Genomic DNA, 25,257 nt, shown 5'->3' with positions numbered 1-25,257 from the left:
ATTTTGTTAACTGTTCTCTGGCTGTTGTGTAATCCCTTTGTTTCCTTTTTCACCTCTCTCTCCCTTTGTGATTTGGTAAATTTTTGACTCTATCTTTTTGTGTATCTGCTATAGGTGTTTGTTTTGCAGTTACCATGAGGCTTACATAAGGCAGTTAAGTATCCTTTTTTTAATTTTTAGAAATCCCCATCAGGGGAGAGAGGCAGAGGGGGGAAAAGAGAATTTTTTATTTTTGAGGGAGAGAGCATGTGTGTGCACAGGTGGGGGAGAGGCAGAGGAGGAGGGTGGGACACAGGATCCAAAGCAGGCTCTGCCCTGACAGCACAGCCCTATATGGGACTCGAACTCATAAAACCTCAAGATTATGACCTGAGCTGAAGTCGGATGCTTAACCAACTGAGCCATCAGGTTCCCCAGAGAGAAAGAAGGCTCCACCCAAATCAGGACTTGATCCCTCAACCCTGGGTTCATGACTTGAGCCAAAATCAGTGTTGGTGTTCAACCCACTAAGTCACCCAGGTGCCACCAGGACATTTGTAATAGTTCATTTTAAGCTATAACAACTAACTTCAAATGCATACAAAAACCACACTTGTACATTCCCCTACCACACTGGTTTTGATGTCGCTATTTTTACCTTATGCAACCATTAAAATATTTGTAGTTATACTTATTTTAATACTTTTGCCTTTTAACCTTCTTACTACAGTTACAAGTGACGTACCCACCACCATTAGAACATTAGAGTATTCTGAATTTCACTCTATTTATCTTTACCAGGGACACTTAAACCTTCAAATGTCTCCTTGTTACTAATTAGCTTACTTTTGTTTCAGGTTGAAGATGTCCCTTTAGCATTTCTTGTAACAGTGGCCTAGTGGTGTTGAACTCTCAGCTCTTGTCTGAAAAACTCTCATTCAAATGTCAAAGACAACTCTGCTGGGTAAAGTACTGGTTGGCATTGTTTTTCTTTCAGCACTTTGGACAGATCCTGCCAGTCTCTTCTGGCTGCAATTTGCTGAAAACTGCACTGATAGTCTTACGGAGTTTCCCTTGTAGGTAACAAATCATTTTTCTCTGCTGCATCGAAGATTTTCTCCTTGGCTATAACTTTTCACAATTATGGTACGTCTTGATGTGGAGCTCTGTGGATTCATCTTATTTGGAACTCTGGGGGCTCCCTGGATGTGGATTTCTGGTCACTTCCCCAGATGAGGGACTTCAACCATTATTTCCTCGAATAAGCTCCTGGCCCCTATCTTCTGGGACTCTGGTATTGCATGTATTTGTCCCCTGGATATTTTCACATAAGTCCTTTAAGTCACCTTCATTCTGTTTACTCTCCTGATTAGAGGAGTTTCATTGTCCTGATTTTGGTGATCCTTTCTTCCACAGGGTCAAGTCTGCTGCTGAACTGAAGTTTTCAGTTCAGTTCTTGTATTCAGCTCTGATTTCTCTTTGATACTTTCTTATACTTTCTCTTTTTTGCAATACTGCCCTTGTTTATATATTGTTCTCCTAACCGCAGTTAGGATCTTTATGACTATTATTTTGAACTCTATCAGGTAAATCACTGGTCTCTGTTTCATGAAGGCTAGTTCAGTTTTATCTTGTTCTTTCCATTTTCCTGGACTCTCTTCTTTGGTTTCCACACATTACATACAACAACCCCTCCAAGTCTTGATGGTGACCTTGTGTAGGAGATGAAGCAGATCAGTTAGCCTGGCCAGAGTTCTTTGTTCTCTTACTCTGTGACTGTCCTGCTGCCGTTCTCAGTGGCTCGCAGTACCTGAGGGCACACCCATACCTGAATGACCTGAAGGGAGGATCACAGGCATGAGTGAAGGCTGCACTGTCAGGCAGCAGCTGGGAAGGCAGGTGGTTAGGGCCCTTTCAGAGAGAAACCAAACAATAGCCTTCTCTGCCCCCCCCCCCCCCCCGCCTGTGCACTGGAGCCTGTGGGGATGCTCCTGCACCCATTAATAATGGGTTATTTGCTGCCATTCTCTAGTACCCAGGAGTGCAGGCCCTGTTGCCCCCCAAAGCCAAGTGATGCAAGTACCCAACCTTTGGCAGCTGCAAAATGTGGGACACCAAACGTACACACTACTTCTAGGAAGATGCCGGCAATGTGCAGTGGGTTCAAGTGAGAAACCAGAGATAGGGTCTGCTGGCCTCTCTGGTCTGTCTTCACGTTCTCTAGAACTTTGTTTTGAATAGTCCTTTCTTTATATAGAAAGCCCTATTTTAACACTTTCTGCCTTCTCATAATTTGTGATACATGCCAACCCTCTAATTTTTTCAGCTTTTATATTCTATGGTGATTCATTTTATAGAACTCATGTTTATACTCTAACGGCATTTGCCTTTATTTAGCATATATATATATACATATATATATATATGTATATATATATACGTATATACACGTATGTGTGTGTGTGTGTATATATATATATATACGTATATATACATGTATATATATATATATATATATATAAACTCCTATTTTACCCCTACATTCCCTTTCTCCCCAGCCAGTCCTTTTAAACTTTAAAAATTTTTAATTTGGGGGCACCTGGCTGCCTCAGTGAGTAGAGTACACGACTCTTAATCTTGGGATTATGAGTTCAAGCCCCATGCCAGGTACAGAGCTTATTTTAAAAAACAGGGGCGCCTGGGTGGCTCAGTCGGTTAAGCATCCGACTTCGGCTCAGGTCGTGTGATCTTGCGGTCCATGAGTTCAAGCCCCGCATCAGGCTCTGTGCGGACTGCTCAGAGCCTGGAGCCTGTTTCGGATTCTGTGTCTCCCTCTCTCTCTGACCCTCCCCCATTCATGCTCTGTCTCTGTCTCAAAAATAAACGTTAAAAAAAAAAAAAAAATCTTTAAAAAGAAAGAAAGAAAGCAAGCAAGCAAGCTACTTTAGGGACGCCGGGGTGGCTCAGTGGGTTAAGCGTCCCAACTTCAGCTCAGGTCATAATCTCACGGTTTATGAGTTCCAGGCCCCACATTGGGCTCTGCTGGCAGCAAGAACCAGCATGGTTCAGATCCTCTGTCTCCCTCAAAAATACCATTTTGATTCTTCTTCCTATGTGCTGGTAATAAATTTAGTCATTTTTGGAGGAGATATCAAAGCTCTTGCATACCTAAAGATTTCTCATATCTTTAACACTTTATTTCAATAAAAATCTGTAGGTCACATGTATTCTAGTGTTTAACAAATAAGGACTAAGGCTACTCATTTTTCTACCTAGATGTTTTCTCCAGAATATCTTCGTATGATTCTGTTCATTAATTTTGCTAATGAAAGGCCTTCCCAACCTGCCCACTTAGTACTTAAAGATGGGAGTGCCGCAGGTTTTTGTTTTTTAAAGAATACCATTTACTGGTTGGTTCTTTTTTTCTTTTCCTCTCAGTTTTTCCAGATCACGGACTTTTAGATGCAGTGTTAATTCTGTTAGTCTTCAGTGAAGTATTCTAACATATTTTGGGTTTTCTTTTCTTGTGTATGTTACCCACCTCATGTTACAGTCATGGCAGATACTTACCGAGCACAGTGAGTAAAGAACTTGGGCTCTGGAGTTCTGCTTGGATTTGTATCCACCTCAGCTATTCCGTGCTTCAGTTTCCTTGTCTGTATAGTAGAGAGAATAATAGTACCTACCCTCTTGAGAGTCTTTGTGAGAATTAAAGGAGTTAGTCCAGGTTGAGCCACAAACGTTAGCTGTGACTACTATACAGATACTTTCTTTAAGTATTATTTGAATCTTAATAACATTTTTTTCAGGGCGCCTGGCTGGCTCACTTAAGTGTCCAGCTTCAGCTCAGGTCATGATCTCATAGTTCATGAGTTCAAGCCGTGCGTCAGGCTCTGTGCTGACAGCTCAGAGCCTGGAGCCTGCTTTGGATTTTGTGTCCTTCTCCTCTCAAAAACAAACATTTTTTAAAAAGAAAACTTTTTTTCCTTATGTTGCCTTTTCCTTCTAAGGTAAGGATGCATAATGAAGTATTTGCCAGGAGACTATGCACAGAGACCGTTTCTGCCCCTCCCCCCCGCCACGCCCACTCCCCACTGCCCACCTCAGCTTGAACAGGAGCTTTCCCTGCAGAGGGAGCTCTGCAGCTGAGGCTGGCATCCGTAGGCCAGCCTCTGCCTAGAGTGTAGTTTTTTTTCCCAGAGGAAATGAAATTCAAGACACGGTGCATTTTATCCTGCTTAAGGACAGGCACTGTGGCATACCGGAATAGGCAGTCTGTTCCCTTCCTTCGTAATCCAGAGTGCAATGCCCAGGATCTTCTCAGACCCCTGTCCTCCTAAATCCTGCCTGCTGATAGGAGAAATTCTACCCATCCGAGACCCGAGCACATGGTTATCTTCCTGTTTCCAGCAACACTGACCACACTACCTGTGGCTTCTTCATTAATGGTAGGAGGCCCTGCCGGTGTGACAGAACAGCTGCCCTCACTTTGAAGAGGCTGCAAGGAGGGACACCGAGGTGGCTCAGTCGGTTAAGCATCTGACTTGATCTCATGGTTCCGTGAGATTGAGCCCCACGGTGGGCTCTGTGTTGACAGTGTGGAATCTGCGTGGGATTCTTAAATTACGATGGTCTCAAATGGAAGCTTCTACTTAAAAGTCACTAATACTGAACACTGGTGTTTCAACTAGTATAGCTTTATAACAAAAGTATTTTAAACTTTTCAAGATTACCAAAGATTTAGAGAAGAAAAAATTTATTTAGAATTTCAAAAGATTTGAGAGTTGACCTTGTTATTAAAAAAGTTACGAAAATAAAACCCCAACAGACCTCGGGTACTTCGTCATACTGGTGGCTCCGGGCCCTTCGAGCCACCTCAGGTTGTTGCTCTGGACACGCGGATGTTCTACAGCCTCTGGACCAGCATGGCAGAAGCCCCTCCTCCTCCGTTGCAGATACTGGCAAGACCATATTGCCCTGGCTTCAAGGTGTGAACCATATGAATGACAATCCGGGCTCCAGACATCCTGGGATGGAGAGATCATTTTGGTCTTTAATAAATTATAGAATATATAACCAAAACCTGTTTCAATTCCAAATTAACTTGAAAGGTCTAGGGGCCCCTGGGTGGCTCAGTCGGTTAAGTGTCCCACTTCGGCTCAGGTCATGATCTCGGGGTTCACGGTCCTTGAGTTGGAGCCCCCGCATCGGGCTCTTGTGCTGACAGCTCAGAGCCTGGGGCCCGCTTCAGATTCTGCGTCTCCCTCTCTCTCTGCCCCTCCCCTGCGTGTCTGTCTCAGAAATAAACATTAAAAAGAAAAAAAGGCTTTCATTACAGACAGCAGAATTTGACCCCTTTTCTTAAACCGGAGAGAGAGGTTTCCAGAACAGTTAGGGCTTTTTTTAAAAGCCCAAGGGTAGACTTTACTTTTAAATAATCTTCTTCATCGTAAAACTAACCGTTCTTAGGCAACAGTGACATGGCTGTGTTCGGTGTCAAGTCCTATCACAAGTGGGGTTTGCTCTTTCAAGGACGCTGGGAAGGAAACGGTTAAGAGTAATAGGAATGAGCAGGAAGCAGTCTGGTTTAGACAGAGATACAAAGGTCGTTAAGTAGCCACTAGCCCAGACGCAGTTATTTCCAGAACCACCTACCCGATCGGATGTCCCAGAGAGACGGCACCTCCGTTGATGTTCACTTTTTGGGGGTCAAGCTCCAGCATTTTCATGTTGGCTAGCACCACCAGACTAAAGGCTTCATTTACTTCCCACATTGTAATATCCTCTTTTTTCAATCCTGCATCTTTAAGAACCTAAAAATTTTATTTTACAGTTAACATTTATTTTCACTGTTTTCTTGGAATTCCGCAATTTGGGTTTCTATTTCCCCCTCATGCAACAGATATTTAAATTTGGAGTTTCTTAGTTTCCAGCAGGAAGGGCCTTTTTAATTTTCTGCTTTTAATTTCTCATCTTACTGCACTACAAGCAAAGGATCTTCTTTGCATTTCTTTGTTTTGCAGCGAAACAACTTAATTTTCTTGAATGTTCCATGGGTACCTGAAACGAACACGTATTCTCTATTTGGGGATTCTGACTTGACAGCCTTGAGATCTATTTGCCTTGATGCTTGGTTGCAGATCTTCGTCTGCCAAATCAAAGAGTGTGGGTTTTTCTCTACATCTCCTGTAGTTTCTCCTTTATAAAAGTTGCCATGGGGTGCAGGGGCACAGACACTCTTAGCTGTTGTACCTTCACTGTAAATTATTTCAGGTCTTTTATTCTATCAGCTATTGTTCTGGTGGTTCCTCAGCTATGCAGGAAGGCTTTGGGGTGTTAATGGCTGGATGGTGATTCTCTCTCTAAAATCAGGCTATTTCCCCTTTTATTGTGAACTTGAAACTATTCCTCCCCCTTCCTCTCTTCCCCCAGAAGGCTTAGTATTTTAAGCTCTACTGCTCCAACAGCCTAAGGCAACAACAGGGCACCTGAGCGTGGCCACCTGTCGAGCTCTCAGTCGGGCCAGGGTCAGGAGCACACTTCTGCCTTCAGAATCCCTGTTGACCCCCCCTTGCTCTCCAGGGCGGCACTCACTTTCAGAGGCCGTACCATGCCCTTCCGTTGCTTTCTCAGATCTGCCCCCTGCTGCCAGACCATCACTTCCCATCCTTTCTGATCCTCTCTACCCTTCTTCCTCACTGATTTCTGCTCTGTGACTGCTGGTCTCAAGTTCTCCCTCAGGGTGACGCCCTCTCCTTCTGAAAGGATTTATTTGCGCAGTCTTCTGCGATCCTTCAGCCCCTCAATGCGTTCAGCACCGTCTCTTCCTGTGACCTCCCCCCCACGCACACAAAGCAACTTCCCTGAGAGACATTATCAGAGCGATAGCTTGGAGTATGTAGGTTTTCCGTTTTTAGGTTTACTCTAAGACCGGCTCCCAACAGTTCCCTTGCAGAATGGAGACCTCCTAGTAGTGAATATGTGCTTTGAATTCTAGAACCAGGCCCCTCAGTATCCCCTTTTCCCTTGCCACGCCAACCTCCTACTCTGGTCATCACACCAGGTGTGAGGTTCAGCATCATACTTAAAAATAATTCACAGTTTTTGTCTGTTCCACTGAAGATGTCTGTGGATTGCTCAAATTATTTTCAGGAGAAGTTGGAAGATTCAAAACCAAGCTCTGTCCTTCAGCAGACGAGTGACACTGAAAACCTAAACCTTGCAGCGTTGGTAGAAACAAACCAGAGGCCGGCATAACGGAGGACCGGCCCTCATCTGTTCTCACCTTAGGTACAGCGTATACGGGTGCAACTGGAAAATCAATAGGGTCCACAGCAGCATCGGCAAATGCTGGGGTTTAAAAAATTTAATAGGTCGTTAAAATCTTTTGTACAAGTGATCGCTAGCAGTTGTTATATATAATACACAAAGATGCAAGCTTCCCAATCCTAATAGATGTAAACGTATTTGTTCCTTTTCTAGGATTCTGTGCTTTATAAAACCACATTAGTCATCAAAGCCATGGATTTTCACAGGTAGGAGGTTGGAGGGAACTGGCCTCCAGGGACACTGGCATGATCCACACAAAACCGTGGGTGCTGCAACAGGCAGAATGCCACGTCCTGCCGTATCCAGTGAGGATGCCTCCAAGCATCCAAAGTACCCGACAGCCTCAACAACGGAATCACTGGTTACGAAATGTCAACAGTGCTGAGGTTAAGAAACCAAGACCTGGCCTAAAACTGAAGTTGTAAGGCTTTTAGTAAGTAACGAAATGGTATTGGTCTAACACACTGAGAAGGCAAAGCAGATTTTACAACTAGAAATACATGTAACTAGATTGAGGGTATGACGAGGTCACACAGGAAATCTAGCTTCTCGGGCATTTATTATGAGCTATTTCTTAGTCCCTAATTTCGTACACTTTCAATAACTACCTTTCCCCTTGGTGCCACGGTAAAACATGTACATTGTACTCTCCCACTCCTCATATCGGACAGGACAAAAATTTTTAAAGCTTACTCTTCCCGTAAAGCAATTTGTAACAAAGGTTAAAGGAGCTGCTCGCTCCCACTATGAGTTACATCCCATCACACGGTACACGTGTAGACACCGTGTATTACCAGCACAGAAACCCCACTTCGGGAAGTGTGCAGACGTGAAGGGATAAACGAGCTGAGAACACGACCTACCCACTATCCTTGCCAGCGGCTTAACGCTGAGCCTCTTGGCGGCATCCGCAGTCATGAGAACCACGGCGGCCGCGCCGTCGTTCAGCGTGCTGGCATTGGCCGCCGTTACTGTGCCTGCAAGCACCAGTGAGCAGGAGGTGAGAACACAATTTCACACGGAATTCACCAGGATCGATTTAATAAATTCCTGCAGGGTAATGCCTGGGTGGTTTGCTGTGTGAAAAATGACCACGATGCATGGTGAGAATTCCAGCTTCCGGGAAGCACACGCAGAGCTAACTCTAACACTCGTGTAAGAGTGCCTTGGGTTAGTTCTGGACCCGTCTGGTCAAAGCTAGCTCAGAAACACGTGTGTGATGGCACTAGGTACGTGCTGGCTTGCACTTCAGGCATACGGACCAGCCCGCTATTTTTTCTCCCCAGAGAAAGAGAGAAGCAAAAACTGAGTATCAAAACCAGGTACTTGTTCTCTATAATCACTTCAAGTTAGACGTCAAGAACTCTAAAGATCATTCAACTTTTTAAGTTTATTTGAGAGAGAGTCCGTTTGTGAGCAGGGGAGGGGCAGAGAGAGCATCCCAAGCAGGCTCCGCACCATCATTGCAGAGCCCGAAGTGGGCCTCACGCTCAGGAACCGTGAGATCATGACCTGAGCAGCAATCAGGAGTCAGACATTCAACCGACGGAGCCACCCAGGCGCCCCTCGACCGAACGTTTTAAACATCGGAATGTTGGGGCGCCTGGGTGGCTCAGTCGGTTGGGCGTCCGACCTCAGCCAGGTCACGATCTCGCGGTCCGTGAGTTCGAGCCCCGCGTCAGGCTCTGGGCTGGTGGCTCGGAGCCTGGAGCCTGCTTCCCATTCTGTGTCTCCCTCTCTCTCTGCCCCTCCCCCGTTCATGCTGTGTCTCTCTCTGTCTCAAAAATAAATAAAACGTTAAAAAAAAAAAAAAAAAAAAAAAAAAACATCGGAATGTTACAGTATGTAAACTATGTCAACTAAGCAGGTTCTTTTTTTTAATTGCAACAAAGACCCTACAGTAGACCGCAGCTAAAAATATAAAAATATGTTTCTGTAATATGAATTTTATATGATACTTTAAAAAAGACTGATCCAGGGACGCCTGAGTGGCTCAGTCAGTTAAGCGTTCGAGTGGATTTCGGCTCAGGTGGTGATCAAACGGTGCGTGATTTCAAGCCCTGATTCAGGCTCTGCACTGACAGCACAGAGCCTGCTTGGGATTCTGTTCCCCCCTTTCTCTCTGCCCTTCCCCCTGCTCATGCATGCATTCTCTCAAAATAAATAAAACGCTTTTTGAAAAATAAAGACGACTGATCCATTCCTATAGTTGGTATTGAGAAACTCAATCAGGAAAGGCAGAAAAATAACTTTGGGTTACGACAACTGTATATACAGCCAATTTTAAAAGCAGAACTGACCTTCTCAAGGATTCCAAAAGCATTAACTTAAACACTGGCATCCACTTACGGTAGCATTTGACAGTTACTGAGGGCCTACCTGGCACTGGCGATAAAACAGGGAACAACTCTGCTGTCGGCTTCCTAGTCAAGAATCTTACAGGGATTTAACATCTCAACGACTTTCATGTCACAATGCACTTTCAAGATGAACTGCGAATGAAAAACTGCATTCTATACCTATTCTACAATCTCCTCCCTAGGATTTCTATTTTGAAGGTATTAACCAGTAAGCGATTTTAAAGATTTTTTTTTAATAAACCTAATTTGTTCGTTTCACATGAGCCCGACATAACTGAAAATGTTAAGTAACAGCTATGTTTTCTAGAATTACTTTTTAAAAAATCCTTAGGTGGTTCCCAGACTAGCTATGGTACATTAACTCCTCTTTTTGTCACGCTTCATTTCACAGTACTAACCATTTTCTTTCTGGAAAACGGTCTTCAGCTTTGGAACTTTGCTAAAGTCAACACGTCTATATTCTTCATCTTCTTTCACCACTACATCTGGTTTACCTGAAACACAAGTCTTTTAAGTAATCACCGGCCAAGACCACAGTGAGTCGGTGCGATGCGTGGGCAAGGACCCGGGCAGCCTGGGCCTCCTCTGAGCCCGTGCACCTCGCACCGCCCTGGGGACTCCACTCTACCTTCCATCACCTGGGCCCTGAGAGTGACTGAAAGAGGAGCTTATTAAATAGTTGGACGATTCGGATCTTAGATGTGGCCACACCTCGTTCTCTTCCCTCCCTATTCTGCCACCACAGATACGACCCACTCTCCTGACCCTGGGGTCAGGAGAGGCTCCAGCGATTCCGTCATTTGGAGCCTAGTCATCATTTTTGAATGGAAATGTAACCTAAACCAAAGGAACAAGACTTCACTGTGGATTTAGTCTGCTGGAGTCGGGGGGTGGGGTGGGCGGGGGGGCACCTGCCCCGTGATCTCTGTGACCACAAGCCCTACAGAGGGGGCTCTGGGGATGCGGGTGGGACAAAGGGGTGTGGAGCCCAGAGCCGCCTAGCCCCGCCCTTCTAATAAAACCCCGGTTTCACTTAAAAGGCTAATATACGGTCTGTCACTTACACTGCAAAGGTTTTTAATCCATTTCTCGAATTGAAAGTATTATTCTCAGTGGAATCTGGGGAGGTGGAACTTGATAAATTGGGTTTAATTCTATTCTCTCTCAACTGGCAACGTTTCACTTTAGTGACCATAACCATCTGTGTCCTCAGTTGAACAAAGATAAAAACATACTAATTTAAAACCAGATTTCCACAACATGTAAGTCCACTAAAAATCAAACCGATTTTGGAAGGTCACGCGTCTACCTTTCGCCGAAATCGTGACAGGAACGACCTCCTCGGCAAACCTCCCGGCGTCCCAGGCTGCCTGACTCCTGCCATAGGAGCCCACGGCGTACGCGTCCTGCTCCTCGCGCGTGATGTGCAGCTTCTTAGCCGTGTTCTCGGCACAGTTCCCCTGATTCAAGTTGGGATCTTTATCAAACTAATTCACTTGACGTAACTTATAAAATACCAACTTTGTATAACCTAAAACCATGGTTAGCCGGTAAACTCAGTTTCTAAAAATACACTTCTTTCGATACCGGGTAATTTTTCACTCATGTCTCCTCGTCAGGCACTTGAGTGAGCTCAGAAGTTGCTAGTTCAAAGGCAAATTCAACAGCTGTGGAATCCGTCATTAGAAGTCAGGACACCCCCTATCCCCCTGGGTGGGGCGGTTTATTCAACAACAGAGCCAAACTGATGCAGTGGGCAAAGGACAGTATTTTCCCAAAATGAATGGTGAAAATGAGCATTTAGAGAGCCCATCCTTCCTCTCCAAAACACACTTATTTTAAAAAGTCAAGCAGGGGGGCGCCTGGGTGGCTCAGTCGGTTAAGGGTCCGACTTCAGCTCAGGTCACGATCTCACGTTCCGTGAGTTCGAGCCCCGCGTCGGGCTCTGGGCTGATGGCTCAGAGCCTGGAGCCTGCTTCCGATTCTGTGTCTCCCTCTGTCTCTGCCCCTCCCCCGTTCATGCTCTCTCTCTGTCCCAAAAATAAATAAACGTTAAAAAAAAAAAAAAAAAAAAAAAACTTTAAAAAAAAATAAATAAATAAAAAGTCAAGCAGGGACAGTTGGGTGGCTCCATCGGTTGCATACCCAACTCTCGATTTCGGCTCAGGTCACGATCCCAGGGTCATGGGCTCGAGCCCCGTGAAGGCTCTGCGCAGAGTACGGAGCCTGACTGGGATCCTCTCTCCCCCTCTGCCCCCTCCCCAGCTTACCCATGCAATCTCTCAAAATAAACTTAAAGTCAAGCAGTATTGTATACTAGCCGGTATTTCTCCTTAAAAAGCAATAATTACCATATGGATTTTATTGTAGACGTCAGTCAGCCCATCCTTCACAATCAAGTCTTCAAGCTTGACGCCACCGTATGGTGTAGCGCCTCTGTTCATTACGTAGGGAGCGTTGGACATGCTCTCCATCCCACCTGCCACCATCACATCCTGCCCGGCAGCGAACATGCACAATGTCAGTTCCAACAGGAGCTGAGCTGCAGACCCAGTATGCCCGCTTCACAGCTCCAGCACACAAGCGTTCTGTGGGCTTCATTCAACATCTGTTACATGGCGAACATACAAATACCCTCTTGCCCCCGATGAAAAAAATGGTCTAAAGTGTGTAATGATGGGATGGGGCGCCCGGGTGGCTCAGTCGGTTAAGCATCCAACTTTGGCTCAGGTCATGACCTCGCAATCCGCGGCTCTGAGTCCCACACCAGGCTGACGGTGCGGGCCTGCTTGGGATCCTGTCTTTCCCTCTCTCTCTGCCCCTCCTCTGCTCACGCTCCCTCTCTCAAAATAAACATTAAAAAAATTCTGTCTCTGCCCTTCCTGCACTCGCGTGCGCTCTCTCTCACACACTCTAAAATAAAATAAGAAATTAAAAAATTCAGCAAAGCCAGGAGAAAACCTGCACAATTTAACAAATGAACCTGGGTATGTAGGAACCATAAATGCGTCATCAATTCTGGGCTCAGTCGAGGATTTGATTCCCAGGGTCAGCACCTTATTCTCATCTCTGATGAAAACCCTCTTATTCTGGCAAATAAAAAAGTCACGATGGGGGCGCCTGGGTGGCGCAGTCGGTTAAGCGTCCGACTTCAGCCAGGTCACGATCTCGCGGTCCGTGAGTTCGAGCCCCGCGTCAGGCTCTGGGCTGATGGCTCGGAGCCTGGAGCCTGTTTCCGATTCTGTGTCTCCCTCTCTCTCTGCCCCTCCCCCGTTCATGCTCTGTCTCTCTCTGTCCCAAAAATAAAAAAAAATTAAAAAATTAAAAAAAAGTCACGATGTTATAAATCACCCAGAATCTCAGAAAAAGACCAAGTAAAAGGTCACCCAAAGACTAAAACATCTTGGCTGAAAACTGTTTTTTAACACAAGACCCAGAAGCTATCATCTGACGTCTCCTCCAAGCGCGATAAGCAAATCCAGACGGCGAGCGTCAAACACCACAGCGGCTGTACTCGGGACAAAGGATCGCACTTCTAAAGCACTCACAGGCGACGTCTCTGGGGACTTCCGACACCACAAATTGGAAAAGGAGGTGCTTCTTACCTGATGTCCACACATGAGGCTCTGAGAGGCCAGCATGATGGCCTTCATCCCCGAGGCACAGACTTTGTTCACAGTCGTGCACGGAGTAGACAGAGGTAAGCCTAAAACCGACACAAGTCAGGTCACACTTGTGAAAAAAGAAGACACTCTTTGACAGCCGCAGAGTTAAAACGAACACAACAGAGCACGTTAACTTCTAACCCCCAATGGCATCGCTCTTGCCCATATAAATCCATGTTCGATGACGCATCTGACATCTCGTTTAAGCGGACATGGCCTCCAACGTGCTGCGCCAAACACCTTAAGTGTAGAAGAAGAACAATTCCCGGTACCTGCGCCCAGGACCGCTTGCCTCGCAGGGGCCTGACCTTCGCCTCCTTGTAGAACGTTCCCCATGTATGCTTCCTTCACTTCTTCTTTCGGAATCCCTTTTGTGACACAAATAAAACAGGCATGTCCGTATTTTATTCAACTGAATAATCAGTGATTACTAATAAGGTACACGACATTATATAGCGGGAATGGTTTCTTTTTGTCAGCTGTGAGATTCAGACTCACTGTAGGATTTCCTTTTTAATGTTTAAGAGACAGAGAGAATGAATGTGAGTGGGGGAGGGGCAGAGAGAGAGAGAGAGAGAGAGAGAGAGAGAGAGAGAGAGAGAAAAGACAGAATCCAAAGCAGGCTCTGAGCTATCAGCACAGAGCCGGACACAGGGCTCCAGTTCATGTACCGTGAGATCATGACCTGAGCCAAGATCAAGCGTCGAACACTTAACGGGCTCAGCCAGCCAGGCGGCCCTGTAGCACAAAGATTCCTTCACAAGAAAATTAGAAATAGAGGCATTAAGGGACACCCGGGTGGCTCAGTTAAGCGACAGACGCTTGATCTCAGCTCAGGTCATGCATGATCTCACGGTTTGGGAGGTCAAGCCCCGCATCGGGTTCTGCACTGACAATGCAGAGCCTGCGTGGGATTCTTTCTGTCCTCTCTCTCTCCCTCCCTCCCTCTCAAAATAAATAATAAACATTAAAAATGAAAGAAATGGAAGGCATTAAGTCATTTCTAAATGTTATGTACGCAGTTAGTGCAAAACAAATACTTGTTCCATTTAATCACTGCCCCCCTCAACACAAAAAAGCACGGGAGCTGGGGTGCCTGGCTGGCTCAGTGGGCAGAGCACACGACTCTGTTGCTTTCTTTTTTTGTCAGTTTTTATTCAAATTCCAGTCAGTTAACACACAGTGTAGAATTCATTTCACGTGTACAATTGAGCGATTCAAGACTTAGGGACACACGACTCTTGATCTCGGGTCATGAGTTCAAGCCCCATGTTGAGCACAGAGTTTACTTATTTAAAAAAAAAAAAAAAAAAAAGCCAAAAGCAACTACTGACCTGCCTTTTCAATGGCCCCCTGAATTGCAAGGGAACCAAGCCTAGTGGCTGGCAGGGAGGAAAGGCTGCCTAGAAAGGATCCAATGGGCGTTCTCGCGGCACTTACTATGACCACTTCCTGGCAAGACACAAGATGGGAAGAACAATTTCAAAATTTCACCCAAACCATCTCTCATTAAATCAACATCACTCACAGATCCACAGTGGTCCCCCAGCCTTATTCACTGGGGATACCTTCTCAGATGCCCAGTGGATACGCCTGAAACCGGAGAGAAATGAACACTATACTCGTTTTCCTACGTGTGCACAGCCGTGACGGAGTTCAATTCGTAAGTCAGGCACAGTAAGAGGCTGACAACAATGACTAGTCAAACAGAACCACTAGAAGAATACACGGGCATCAAAGTCACGTGCACATGGTCCCTCTCCCAGGATCTTACTGTCCTGGATGCCCCCTGAGGACCACCGTGGTGAGTGATGATAAAATGCCCACGGACGCAGGTGACGTGAGGTGAGCCGGCCAGGCACTGGGACAGAGCGTTAGGTTACTACTGGCTTTCTGGGGACATCACAAGGAGGATCGTCTCCTTCCAGGCCCAGGCTGACCACTGGGAACAGACACCATGGAAAGCGGGGTCGCAGATAAGGGACTGCTTTATTATCTAAAAAAAGAGACTTTTTATGAATGACTACTCCTTAAAACCATCTCAGTATCTGAATAGCAGTAAGACTAATCAATCCAATAATGGTGCTTTAGGATTTAAGATCTAACTGTAAACCTCAGACAAACCAAGTCTAAAGCAGGCACAGATGCTTCCCCATTGTCCACAAGAGGTCTGAAACCAGAAGGCTGAGTTTTGATTCTACTACGCCCTCACAATTTAGGAAACGATCAGTTTCCTTGTCACCCGCACCATCAAGGGCGCTAACCAAAAGGCTTCTTCACTGACGGCGGCTCTGGGTGGGGGGCGGTCCAGACCTGCGTGCTGGGTGGACGGGGCTGGGCCTTGTAAGGAGGACACGGCACAACCATAATTTCTTAAGTGATTAGTAAGATAATATTAACATGAACCATAAGAAAAAATAGATAAAGCCCTCTTAGACACTGTCAAACTATTTTAACAGTTTTCTCCTCACACTTGCCTTGGGCATTCTCCTAAGGCCGGAGATAAATAAGGGAAGTGTTCCTTAGATTTCTGGCCATCAGGGACACTTGGGCGGCTCAGTCAGCTAAGCGTCCAACTCTTGACTTAGGCTCAAGTTATGATCTCACGGTTTGTGGGTTCAAGCCCCACATGGGGCTCTGCACTGACAGTGTGGAGCCTGCTTGGGATTCTCTCTCTCTCCCTCTCTGTCTCTGTCCCTCGCCCAATTGTGCACCCTCTCTCTGTCTCCCTCCCTCCCTCAAAATAAATAAACTTTTTTTTTTTTAAGTTAAAAAAAAAAAAAAAGATTTATGGCCATTAGGAAGTCATTTGAGGGACTCGAAAACAAAGAGAACCCCTCAGAAAGCACCAGGTGATCAGATGATGGTCCTTCCTGTCTAATACCCAGCCTGGTTCAGTTTCTTTCTGCTAGTATCTTCCATGTGGCCTCTACATGTCCCTCACGGTATAAAGAGGGTCCCTGAGAGTAAGGACGAACACAGCACAGTTGAGAGAGAAGGCTGTTTGGCAGGAGACAGTGGGGACGGAGCAGACATTTATTACGCAGGGCAAGGGCAGTAGACTGATGTCTCTTCAGGGGCATTTGGGAGTTTAACCTACTATTTCAAGAATTAGCTATTCCCAACCACAGCAGCCCCCAAGGTGGCCCCACAAATATGCAAATATAAAGATAGACATTTTTTTTATTGACCACATTTTCCTTTAAATTTAAAAAATGTTTAAGTATGATTTAAATTTATACTTACATTCAAAGTGGGTTTTGATACATAACTTCGCTCCGTGTATTTTATTTCCTGTAATATAAACAATTATAAAGTTATCGTGTAAAAAGTATTAACCTACATCATTTTGTACTTCTCAGCAGCGAGGTTATGGGGACTTCTTTCTGCTTCCGTGTGTTTTTAATTCCACATTCTACACCACGCATATCACTGTTACAATCTGAAAAAATACTACTTTGTTAATACACTTTTTAGCTATTCATTGAAATGTTGCTTTAACTTCAGATAAGTTTATAAACTTAAAATTTCTAGGCCTTTTTAAGTGTAAGTTTTATAAAATGTAGTTTTACGTTAAATCTAAATTCTAAATTAAGTAATTTTAGAGCTCCATAAGAAAATATCCTCGTTGTTTAAAAAATATATAAATAGGGGCGCCTGGGTGGCGCAGTCGGTTAAGTGTCCAACTTCAGCCAGGTCACGATCTCGCGGTCCGTGAGTTCGAGCCCCGCGTCAGGCTCTGGGCTGATGGCTCAGAGCCTGGAGCCTGTTTCCGATTCTGTGTCTCCCTCTCTCTCTGTCCCTCCCCCGTTCATGCTATGTCTCTCTCTGTCCCAAAAAAAAAAAAAAAAAAAAATATATATATATATGTATGTGTGTGTGTGTGTATATATATATATATATATATATATATATATAAATAAAACTTGTTATTTTCTTCATCCACTTCTAACGAATGTACTGATTTATCTGAGGCAAACATACCTCCTATAAACATGGCCTATATTCCCAGACAAATTATTTTTCAAGAAAGAAAAGGGTAAATACCTTGCCGTACACCCCACTTCTTTCTGCACGGCTCTTAGGAACAAAACCCATCAAGACCAAGTTGAGGAAATACAAGTCACAGTTCAGAGACCTGACTTTCCTGGAAATGAACAACTTACAGGACAAAGAACAAAGAATAAATTTTTTTAGCCTCTGAAGTCAGAAAGCAAAGTAAATACTCAAAACTAACAACTTCTATTTAGAACCTACTCTTGTTGATAGTTATCAATGGGCAATCACACCTCAGTGTAACAAACCCACAACACATAAAGGCTGGCCTGACTTCGCGCAAATAACCCACGGCAGCTCTCGATTTATAACTCAGCACGAAAAGAAAGTAGATTCGACGAGTGGTTATGAGCAGAGAGAAGCGCAGTAACCGCAAGAAACTGGTTTATCAAGTGTGTAGATAACAACAGATGCAAACAGCAACGTAAGAGAGAATGCTGTTCCGGCAGTGGAAGAACAGCATTTAAGATCATCTTCTTTCCCCAGGTTAATATGACGAAGTAAGTCACTCTTAGGTAGAAAGTTCACATAAACGACTTTGCTACAAGAAATAACCTAATTTAGGGGCGCCTGGGTGGCTCAGTCGGTTAGGCGTCCAACTTCAGCTCAGGTCATGATCTCACAGCTCGTGGGTTCGAGCCCCGCATCGGGCTCTGTGCCGACAGCTTGGAGCCTGGAGCCTGCTTCGGATTCTGTGTCTCCCTCTCTCTCTGCCCCTCCCCCACTCATGCTCTGTTTCTCTCTGTCTCAAAAATAAACATAAGAAATATATTAAAACATATATATACATATAATTGTTACAATATTCAAAGCAGCTCATATTCTGAAGTGATGTCTTTACAGTCTTTGTGAGGAAGGGATGTCAAATACACCTGCTAATGACCTGATCCTTCACTCGCTCAGTAACACCTGGAATCGTTTACTTTCCCGAAGGCGACATCAGGAATCCGGTATCCATAAAATATAATCCCTCTATTACAGCAGCATCATAGTCTTACAAAATGAGAAATGTCGAAATTACATGTACACATTCCACGCTCCAAAGACAACATGTAAAAAAAACACAGGGAGCCTCATAAACCATCCCCAGGGATCAGTGAGAAGGCTTACTTGGCATGACGCAATGCTCTCCAGACACAGAGTTCCAACAAAACGCTGCGGGCAGCAACTCTACATTCTAAGTTCTTCTTTCCAATAAATAACGTCACAAGTACACACAACAGAGGTCACCGACATGTTGTCACTTCCAGACTAACCCATCTGCGCAGACCCTGAAATGACATTCCCCCGCCATCTCTACCTGTCCCTCTGGAAGCTGAGTCATTAGACGAGCCAGGTTTGTGACTTCACTCTCCTGAGCTTCCCATGTACGCACTGGCCCAAGGCAGCACACGAGGGCCTCGGCCGGCGAGACCCAAGTGCACCTGCCAAATGCCCATACTCCTCCCTCTCAGCTGTGCGAAAACAAGTGCGCCCTTAACACATCATATAATCAGGGCTGCTGCGGACAGAACTGACTTCTCGTGAAGAATTCCAGCTTATCCTCTGTGATCCAACTTTGAATTACAAGTTCCCGCTGGTATTCCCAAATATTTGGAAACTAACACACTTTTAATGGAAACCCAACATACTCGATCTTGTGGGCTGTAACTAAAGCAGTGAAAAGAAATTTTTTAAGTTCCCATTTGCACTGAACATGCCAGTCACGGCCTCTCCAGCTACAGTCCTTTCTCAAATGGGGTGGAAGGGACAGCCCTAAGTACCTCTGACTGCACCCTCCTCCCGCTGGCCAGAGCTGACAGCACCACGGACGGGGTGGACTGTGACCCAAGCGGCACCCCGAGAGACCGGCTCAACTGGGTGATGACGGGCCCTTCAACGGAGGGGTCCCGGGCGCTGGAGCCGTCGGCACCACGGCCAACGCGGCGTCACAGCAGAGGTGGCAGGGGAGAAGGGAGCCCTCGGCAGGCAGAGAAGTAAAGGAAGGCAACCTAACTGTTCCAACAGGAGGAAAGAGCTTGACGGGCCGCAAAAGGCAAAGGCAGTTCCTCGGAGACGGACCTTTCATCAGGGTCCAGGAACGCGGCCTATGATGCCCTGGATGCCGGGAGCTGCCCGCGGTGAATATTCCCAACCCCCAACCCCCACTCCATGGCGAGTCTGGAAGGGAGGCGGAGCCTCGGAATCACGCGGCCTTTACTCGGGCCACTCCTCCTCTTCAGGGTTCCTGGTTCTAACCCAGGGCTCCCAGGCCTCTCCGCCGGCCCGATGCTGCCTGCAGCTGCGCTTTCAAAGAAGTCCACAAGTTCAGGCGCGCCTCCCCTCCTCGTCCCCCCTTCCCCCAGCCCCCGCCTGGCCTGGACCCAGGCGCACAGTCAGGCTCCGCGGCCTCCCACACAAACACCCGCAAACTTCCCAAACCGCCGACCCTGAGCCTGAGCGTTCACCTCACTGCTCGGCTTCCCGGTCCCCAAGTTCTCCAACAGGTGGCCTACGGTTACCACCCACTTACCAACGCCCCTTCCACCCCCCGGCCTGGCACCAGCTCAGCAGGGTCGGCGCGGCAGGCAAGCCGCTCGGTCTCTCGGGAAGTGGGTCCGGCCCCGGGCTCCCTGCCTGGGCCTCCTCCAGCCGGGTCCCCTCCACCGCAGGGCGCCGGGACCACCAACTGAGGCCTCCCTCTCCTCGGCGTCCACGGTCACACGGTCCTGGGCTGTGTCACCCCTCCCAGCCCGCCCAGGGCCAGGGCCTCCCCTCTCCCTCGGCCTCACGGTCGCCCAGATGACCTGCAAACTGTCTCCAGCCTGACCTCCCCACCGACCTGCAGACTCAGGATCCAAGCACCACCTCGTTGGCCTCAGTTCCGTGTCCAAACCACTGCCCTCAATTTGCACCCCAGGAAACTGGCTGCCTCCCAGCACGTCCCACCTCCAAACATCGCAGTACCCAAGTGCTCAAGCCCAGACCCTACACTCACCCTTCACCTTCCCCAAAACCCAGATACCCTACCCCAGATGCGGGCACTCCCGTGACCAAAATACACCTAAATTCTTCCCCCTCTCCACCTCCACTACTGCCACCAGGTCCTGTCCCGCTCTCCCACCAATATGACAGCCTCCTGCCCAGTTCCATGCACCCAGCTTTAAAAATGTCAATCAGGGGGCGCCTGTGTCTCTCAGTCTCAGCCTGTTAAGCATCGGACTTTGGCTCAGGTCATGATCTCCCGGTCGGTGGGATCGAGCACTGCGTCGGGTTCTGTGCTGACAGCTCAGAGCCTGCTCGGGATTCTCTCTCTTTATGCCCCTTCCCCACTGGCGCGTGCTCTCTCTGTCTCTCCCCCTCCCTCAAAACAAATACACAAACTTAAAAAAGTTATGCTAATTGCAAGCAACAGTTTTCAATGTAGGTATTTCATTTCTCTAATCCCACTGTTAAAAAATCTTACCTAACTACCTTGTTATATTAAATCTTTACAGTCTGAGTGCCCTGTTACGGGTTGAACTGTGCTCCACTTCCCAACCATGCCAAAACAAAGAAGCCCTAACCCTTGTACCTTAGGCTGTAACTTTATTGATAGTGGTCCTTATGGAAACAAGCAAGACGAGTAGCCCTAATCCGGTAGGACTGATGTTCTTACAGAAAGAGAATTTTAACACAGAGACAGACATGCACAGAAGAAAACAGAAGACTGGGGGAGACTGCCCGGTGAAGACAGAGAACTGGGACCATGTATCAACAAACCAAGGAACTCCAAAGATCGCCAGCAAACCACCAGAAGGGATGAAGAGGCAAGGCAGGATTTCCCTACAGGATCGGGGGGGGGGGGGGGGGGGGAGGAGGGGGTGCGGCGTGGCAACACCATGACTTTGGAATTTCCAGCCTCCAGAACTCTGAAACGTTTCTCTTGTTTTAAGCTGCCCAAATTGCACAATTTTGTTACAGTAGCCCAAGAAAGCTAACACATCCCCCTTGCTGAAAACCTCCCCTCCCTGGGCTTTCAGACACAGTCTCTTGCCCAGGGTTTCCTCCCATGATGCCATGCTCTCTGCCCTCCCCTTCACAGGATCCTGCTTGTCCAGCCTGTCCTGAAATGCCCTGTCTCCCTAAGGCCCCATGCGAAGTCCTGCTCTCTTCTCCCTCCATGCACTTGCTCTCACGGAGCTCATCAATGCCTGCGAAGGCTACCGCCTTCCGCGGCTGGTCGTTTCCAAATGTGTATTTCACGCAGTTCTCTTACAGGCCACACCGTTTCCTCTAACTGGCAACTCCAAACTCAAGTCCAAAATACAAGTCATCACTTTCTTTCTACTGCCCCACATCTGTTCCTCTGAAAACCTCTACCATCCACTAAATGGCAGGCCAAGGCCCCCAAATTACACCTAACTCCTTCTCGCTCAGGTCTTCTTAGCCAATTACTCATGAAGGGCAACAGATTCTACCTCCAGGCTACCTCTGGAATCTCTCCTTCTCCGCCTATGTTTATTAGCACAGCCAACTGCTATAGGACTTGCCAGCTTACGGCAATATCCTGACTTTTCTTTTGGCCTGCGTTAAGAAAGCAGGCCAAGGGACTGAGGTGCAAAAACCATGGGGTGAAAGGGAATGGGAAGTGTATCCATCAGGGTTCAACCAGGAAAATGAAAACCACTGTATTTGAAACATAACTGAATGCAGAGATTAAATACAAAGGTGATAGGAAAGCTAAGAACAACAGGAGACAGGCAGTACAGATTAACAACAGGAAGGCATTAGCACATTTAGGATGTTAGGACAAAGGGAAGAACCAAGGTTACCAAAGCCAAGGGGTCAGGGTCACCTTGCAAAAACGAGAACCAAAAGAGCCCCTGACTTTGTCCGCAACACCATCTAAGGGCAGACGGAGAGAAAATAATCCTGGCTTCTCCATTCCTATCTCCCAATCTCTTACCAGCCTCTGAACACAGCCAGAAGTCAGCTAGTAGACACTAGATGTTTGCACACCCAAGAGGAACCCCTGCAGCAATACAGAGGGCAGAAAGGAATCTGACAACAAACAGACCCAGGACAGGCACAATGCAGTAATTTGTTTTATCAGTTCGAGTATTTAAGACAAAAACAAAAACAAAACAAAACAAAACAAAACAAAGGGCTCCTGGGTGGCTCAGTCAGTTAAGCATCCAACTTTGTTTCCAGTCATGATCTCACAGTTAGTGAGTTTGAGCCCCGCATGGGGCTCTGTGCGGACAGCTCAGCACCTGGAGCTTGCTTCGGATTCTGTGTCTCCCTCTTTCTCTGTCCCTCCCCCCGCACTCACCCTCTGTCTCTCTCAAAAATAAACAAACATTTTTTTAAAAGGCAGTAATTTGGGGTCAAAATAGGAGCTTCAAGGAGGCGATGCTCAGTAGTATCAAGAAGGTAAACAGGAAGAAAAATAATACAAAAAAAGAAAAGCGCTGGTATTCTTTGAATGAGTGGCAGGGAAATCTACCTCCAGCCGCTTAGTGATTACAGCTGGCAGGGCAACAGGCTCCAATGAAGTCCGTTCAGGTTTGCTGATCATGAGACACTTGTGTGCCAAGGGTAACAGTCACATTCCATTCAACAAACTGGCACTGAACACTGAAAATCCCGTTAACAGATTTCTGTAGTTCAGTAAATGACCACTTAATTCAAATTACCAACGCTGTGAACTTACAGCTCCACTCTTCCATCAGCAACTGTGTGTTTGACGGTAATATCTTAACTATAAATTAAGAAGGCTCTGCACCTGTGTTTCTTAACAGGGCCTAGTTCACCTGGCCAACACTGGCTGAAACCCTGACCTCCCAAATCATTCCATGAAATACCAAACAAGCTCATTAAGAACTGATCCTGGTACATTTCCCAACTCCCCTCTGCAGCTAGGTGGGGGGAGGACGGGGAGAAAGAAAGAAGAAAAGAACTCCTCGTTCCTGGAAACCCACTCTTCCTGCCTTTTCTATTTGCTCAGTCACCGGGGGTTATTTTTAGACTCCTTTACCCTTGGCCCCGCACCCTCCCTGTCTGTCAAGTTCCACATTTATTCTTTCATAAATCTCTTGCATAATGCTGCTCCCTTTTTCAGCTTCTGTTGCCAGCATGCAGCTCAAGTTACCTCAAACCAAAACAGACAATGGTTTTCTCCCCCACTTCAATCCTCCAGATCTCTGGCTATGACAACTCTCCCCCCCCCCCCCCGCCCCCTCCCAAAAAAAAAAAACCACATCAACGGTCTCCACTGACTTGGGTCAAATCCCAACTCATAAAAAATGACGTGGGTGAACTTCAAAGCGTATTACCCCAATCAGCCTGGAAAACTCAGGCCTCACCAGCCACACCCTGAAGTCTTACTAATCCCTAAATTTTGCCTGATCCTGAATCCAAGGTGCAGGCTCCTTTGCTTTGAGGTATGGGAAACACAGTCTTGGCGTTCAAGGCCGTGGCTCCTGTGCACCGCCAGCATAACAACCAGAGGCGAGGCACGCCCATGGAGGCCACCCCTTCCAAAATACGAAACATCAAGTATAATCTATTCCTTGTATGGTGAGCAGCCATTTATTTTCCCTGGCAAATGTGAGCTGCACCAAGGGCCTCTTTTTATTCCCCCTTAGGGCCTCACGTCTCGCAAGCCCAATGAAGACCTACTGCACGAACATAAAACATCCTGACAACGATGCTCACAAACATGTTTTGGTTTTTTTTAATCCCGGGAAAAATTTAAAAGGAAAGAAGGAAAACCCCGGGGAAGACGTTTCGCTCAGGGCGCCCGCCAGGGAGAGACCCTTCGGCCTGCAACGGTCCGAGCCCCGCGCAACCCACGCGCGGGTCCCCGCAGGCGCCAGGCAGCGGCGCGCATTGAGCATGCGCGGTACAGATGGGCTTCCCGGCGAGAGTTCCCGAGGCCTGCGCCTGGAGCTTCGCGGGCCGGGGTCCTCCCCTGCGCGGGCCGGCATTCTGCAGCCCGGGTCCCAACCCCTCTCACCCGCATCAGCCTCCGGAGCAGGGGGCCGCGCCCACGGGCGCCGCCACGCAGGAGAGCCGCCAGCACAGCCATGACCACCAAGCACCCAGGGACACCTTCTACGTGGAGACTGCCGGCGCACGCCAGAGGTCCCCGCGCCGCTGCCCCGCCCACCCCGGACGGCCGCGCCCCGCCCGCTCCTCCAATAGGAGCCTCGGACGGCGAAGATGGACGCAGCTATTGGCCGACATCCAGGAGGGGCGGGGCTACGGAAGACCTTCTGGCCGGAGGAGCGGGCCTGAGCCCGGAAGGGGCGGGAGGCGCGGCTGCTCCAGTCTTCGCACTTCCGACCTTGTAGTGCCAGGGATGTGGTGTCACCTGAGTGTTTTCTGCCGCTTAGGTCTACACAGCTCATTAAAGTATTATTCAGACATCTGATTGGGTTTTAATTTATGATGAGATACTTTTGCAGCTATTTCAGTAGGAGGGGAATAGAATGCATATTAACAGCTAACTTTACTGAACAATTAAGAATTTTTTAAATTTAATTTTATCTTTTAAGTAACTTTTTTTCATTTTATTTTTATGTAGGCTCTACACCCAAGGTGGGACCCACCTGAGATGTAATCCCATGCTTCACCGACCCAACCAGCCAGGTGCCCCTTTTCTAATGACTACACCCAATATGGGACTGGAACTCACAACCCTGACATCATGAGTCACATGTTCCAGCGACTGAGCTAGCCAGGCACTCCCACAATTCAAAAAAGAATTCTATTAGTCGTCAGGGCACCTGGGTAGCTCACTGGGTTAAGTGTCCAAGTTCGGCTCGGGTCATGATCTCATAGTTCATGATTTCCAGCCCTGCCCTTGGGTTCTGTGCTGACAGCCCAGGCCCTGGAGCCTACTT

The 25,257-nt window shown here is 47.1% G+C and overlaps 1 protein-coding gene across 1 annotated transcript; it reads right to left on the bottom strand.

The window, feature by feature from the left end:
• Positions 1-4,809: 4,809 nt before the first annotated feature.
• On the bottom strand, positions 4,810-24,509 carry ACAT1 (acetyl-CoA acetyltransferase 1). Its single transcript, XM_058686660.1, has 12 exons — positions 24,369-24,509; positions 16,580-16,627; positions 14,668-14,785; positions 13,606-13,701; positions 13,274-13,374; positions 12,020-12,163; positions 10,978-11,128; positions 10,067-10,162; positions 8,172-8,285; positions 7,265-7,329; positions 5,635-5,792; positions 4,810-5,006 (listed from the first exon to the last, which is right to left on the bottom strand). The coding sequence occupies exons 1-12, from the start codon at positions 24,438-24,440 to the stop codon at positions 4,886-4,888; spliced, it is 1,284 nt and encodes a 427-aa protein (XP_058542643.1). The 5' UTR covers positions 24,441-24,509; the 3' UTR covers positions 4,810-4,885.
• Between the last annotated feature and the right edge of the window lie 748 nt (positions 24,510-25,257).

Source organism: Neofelis nebulosa, chromosome 10, assembly GCF_028018385.1.
Source record: "Neofelis nebulosa isolate mNeoNeb1 chromosome 10, mNeoNeb1.pri, whole genome shotgun sequence".
NCBI lineage: Eukaryota > Metazoa > Chordata > Mammalia > Carnivora > Felidae > Neofelis > Neofelis nebulosa.
Note: the sequence above shows the minus strand (reverse complement) of the source record. Positions and strands in the feature narration are given on the sequence as shown.

What these genes read in the sequence shown, in the direction of transcription:
- ACAT1 (XM_058686660.1), bottom strand. Translation starts at nt 24,440, where the DNA reads ATGGCTGTGCTGGCGGCTCTCCTGCGTGGCGGCGCCCGTGGGCGCGGC. An exon ending in GCCTCATGTGTGGACATCAG is followed by an intron (nt 12,164 to 13,273) that starts GTAAGAAGCACC and finishes GCTGCCGGGCAG; the next exon opens with GATGTGATGGTGGCAGGTGG. An exon ending in TCTACAATAAAATCCATATG is followed by an intron (nt 11,129 to 12,019) that starts GTAATTATTGCT and finishes AACTTGAATCAG; the next exon opens with GGGAACTGTGCCGAGAACAC.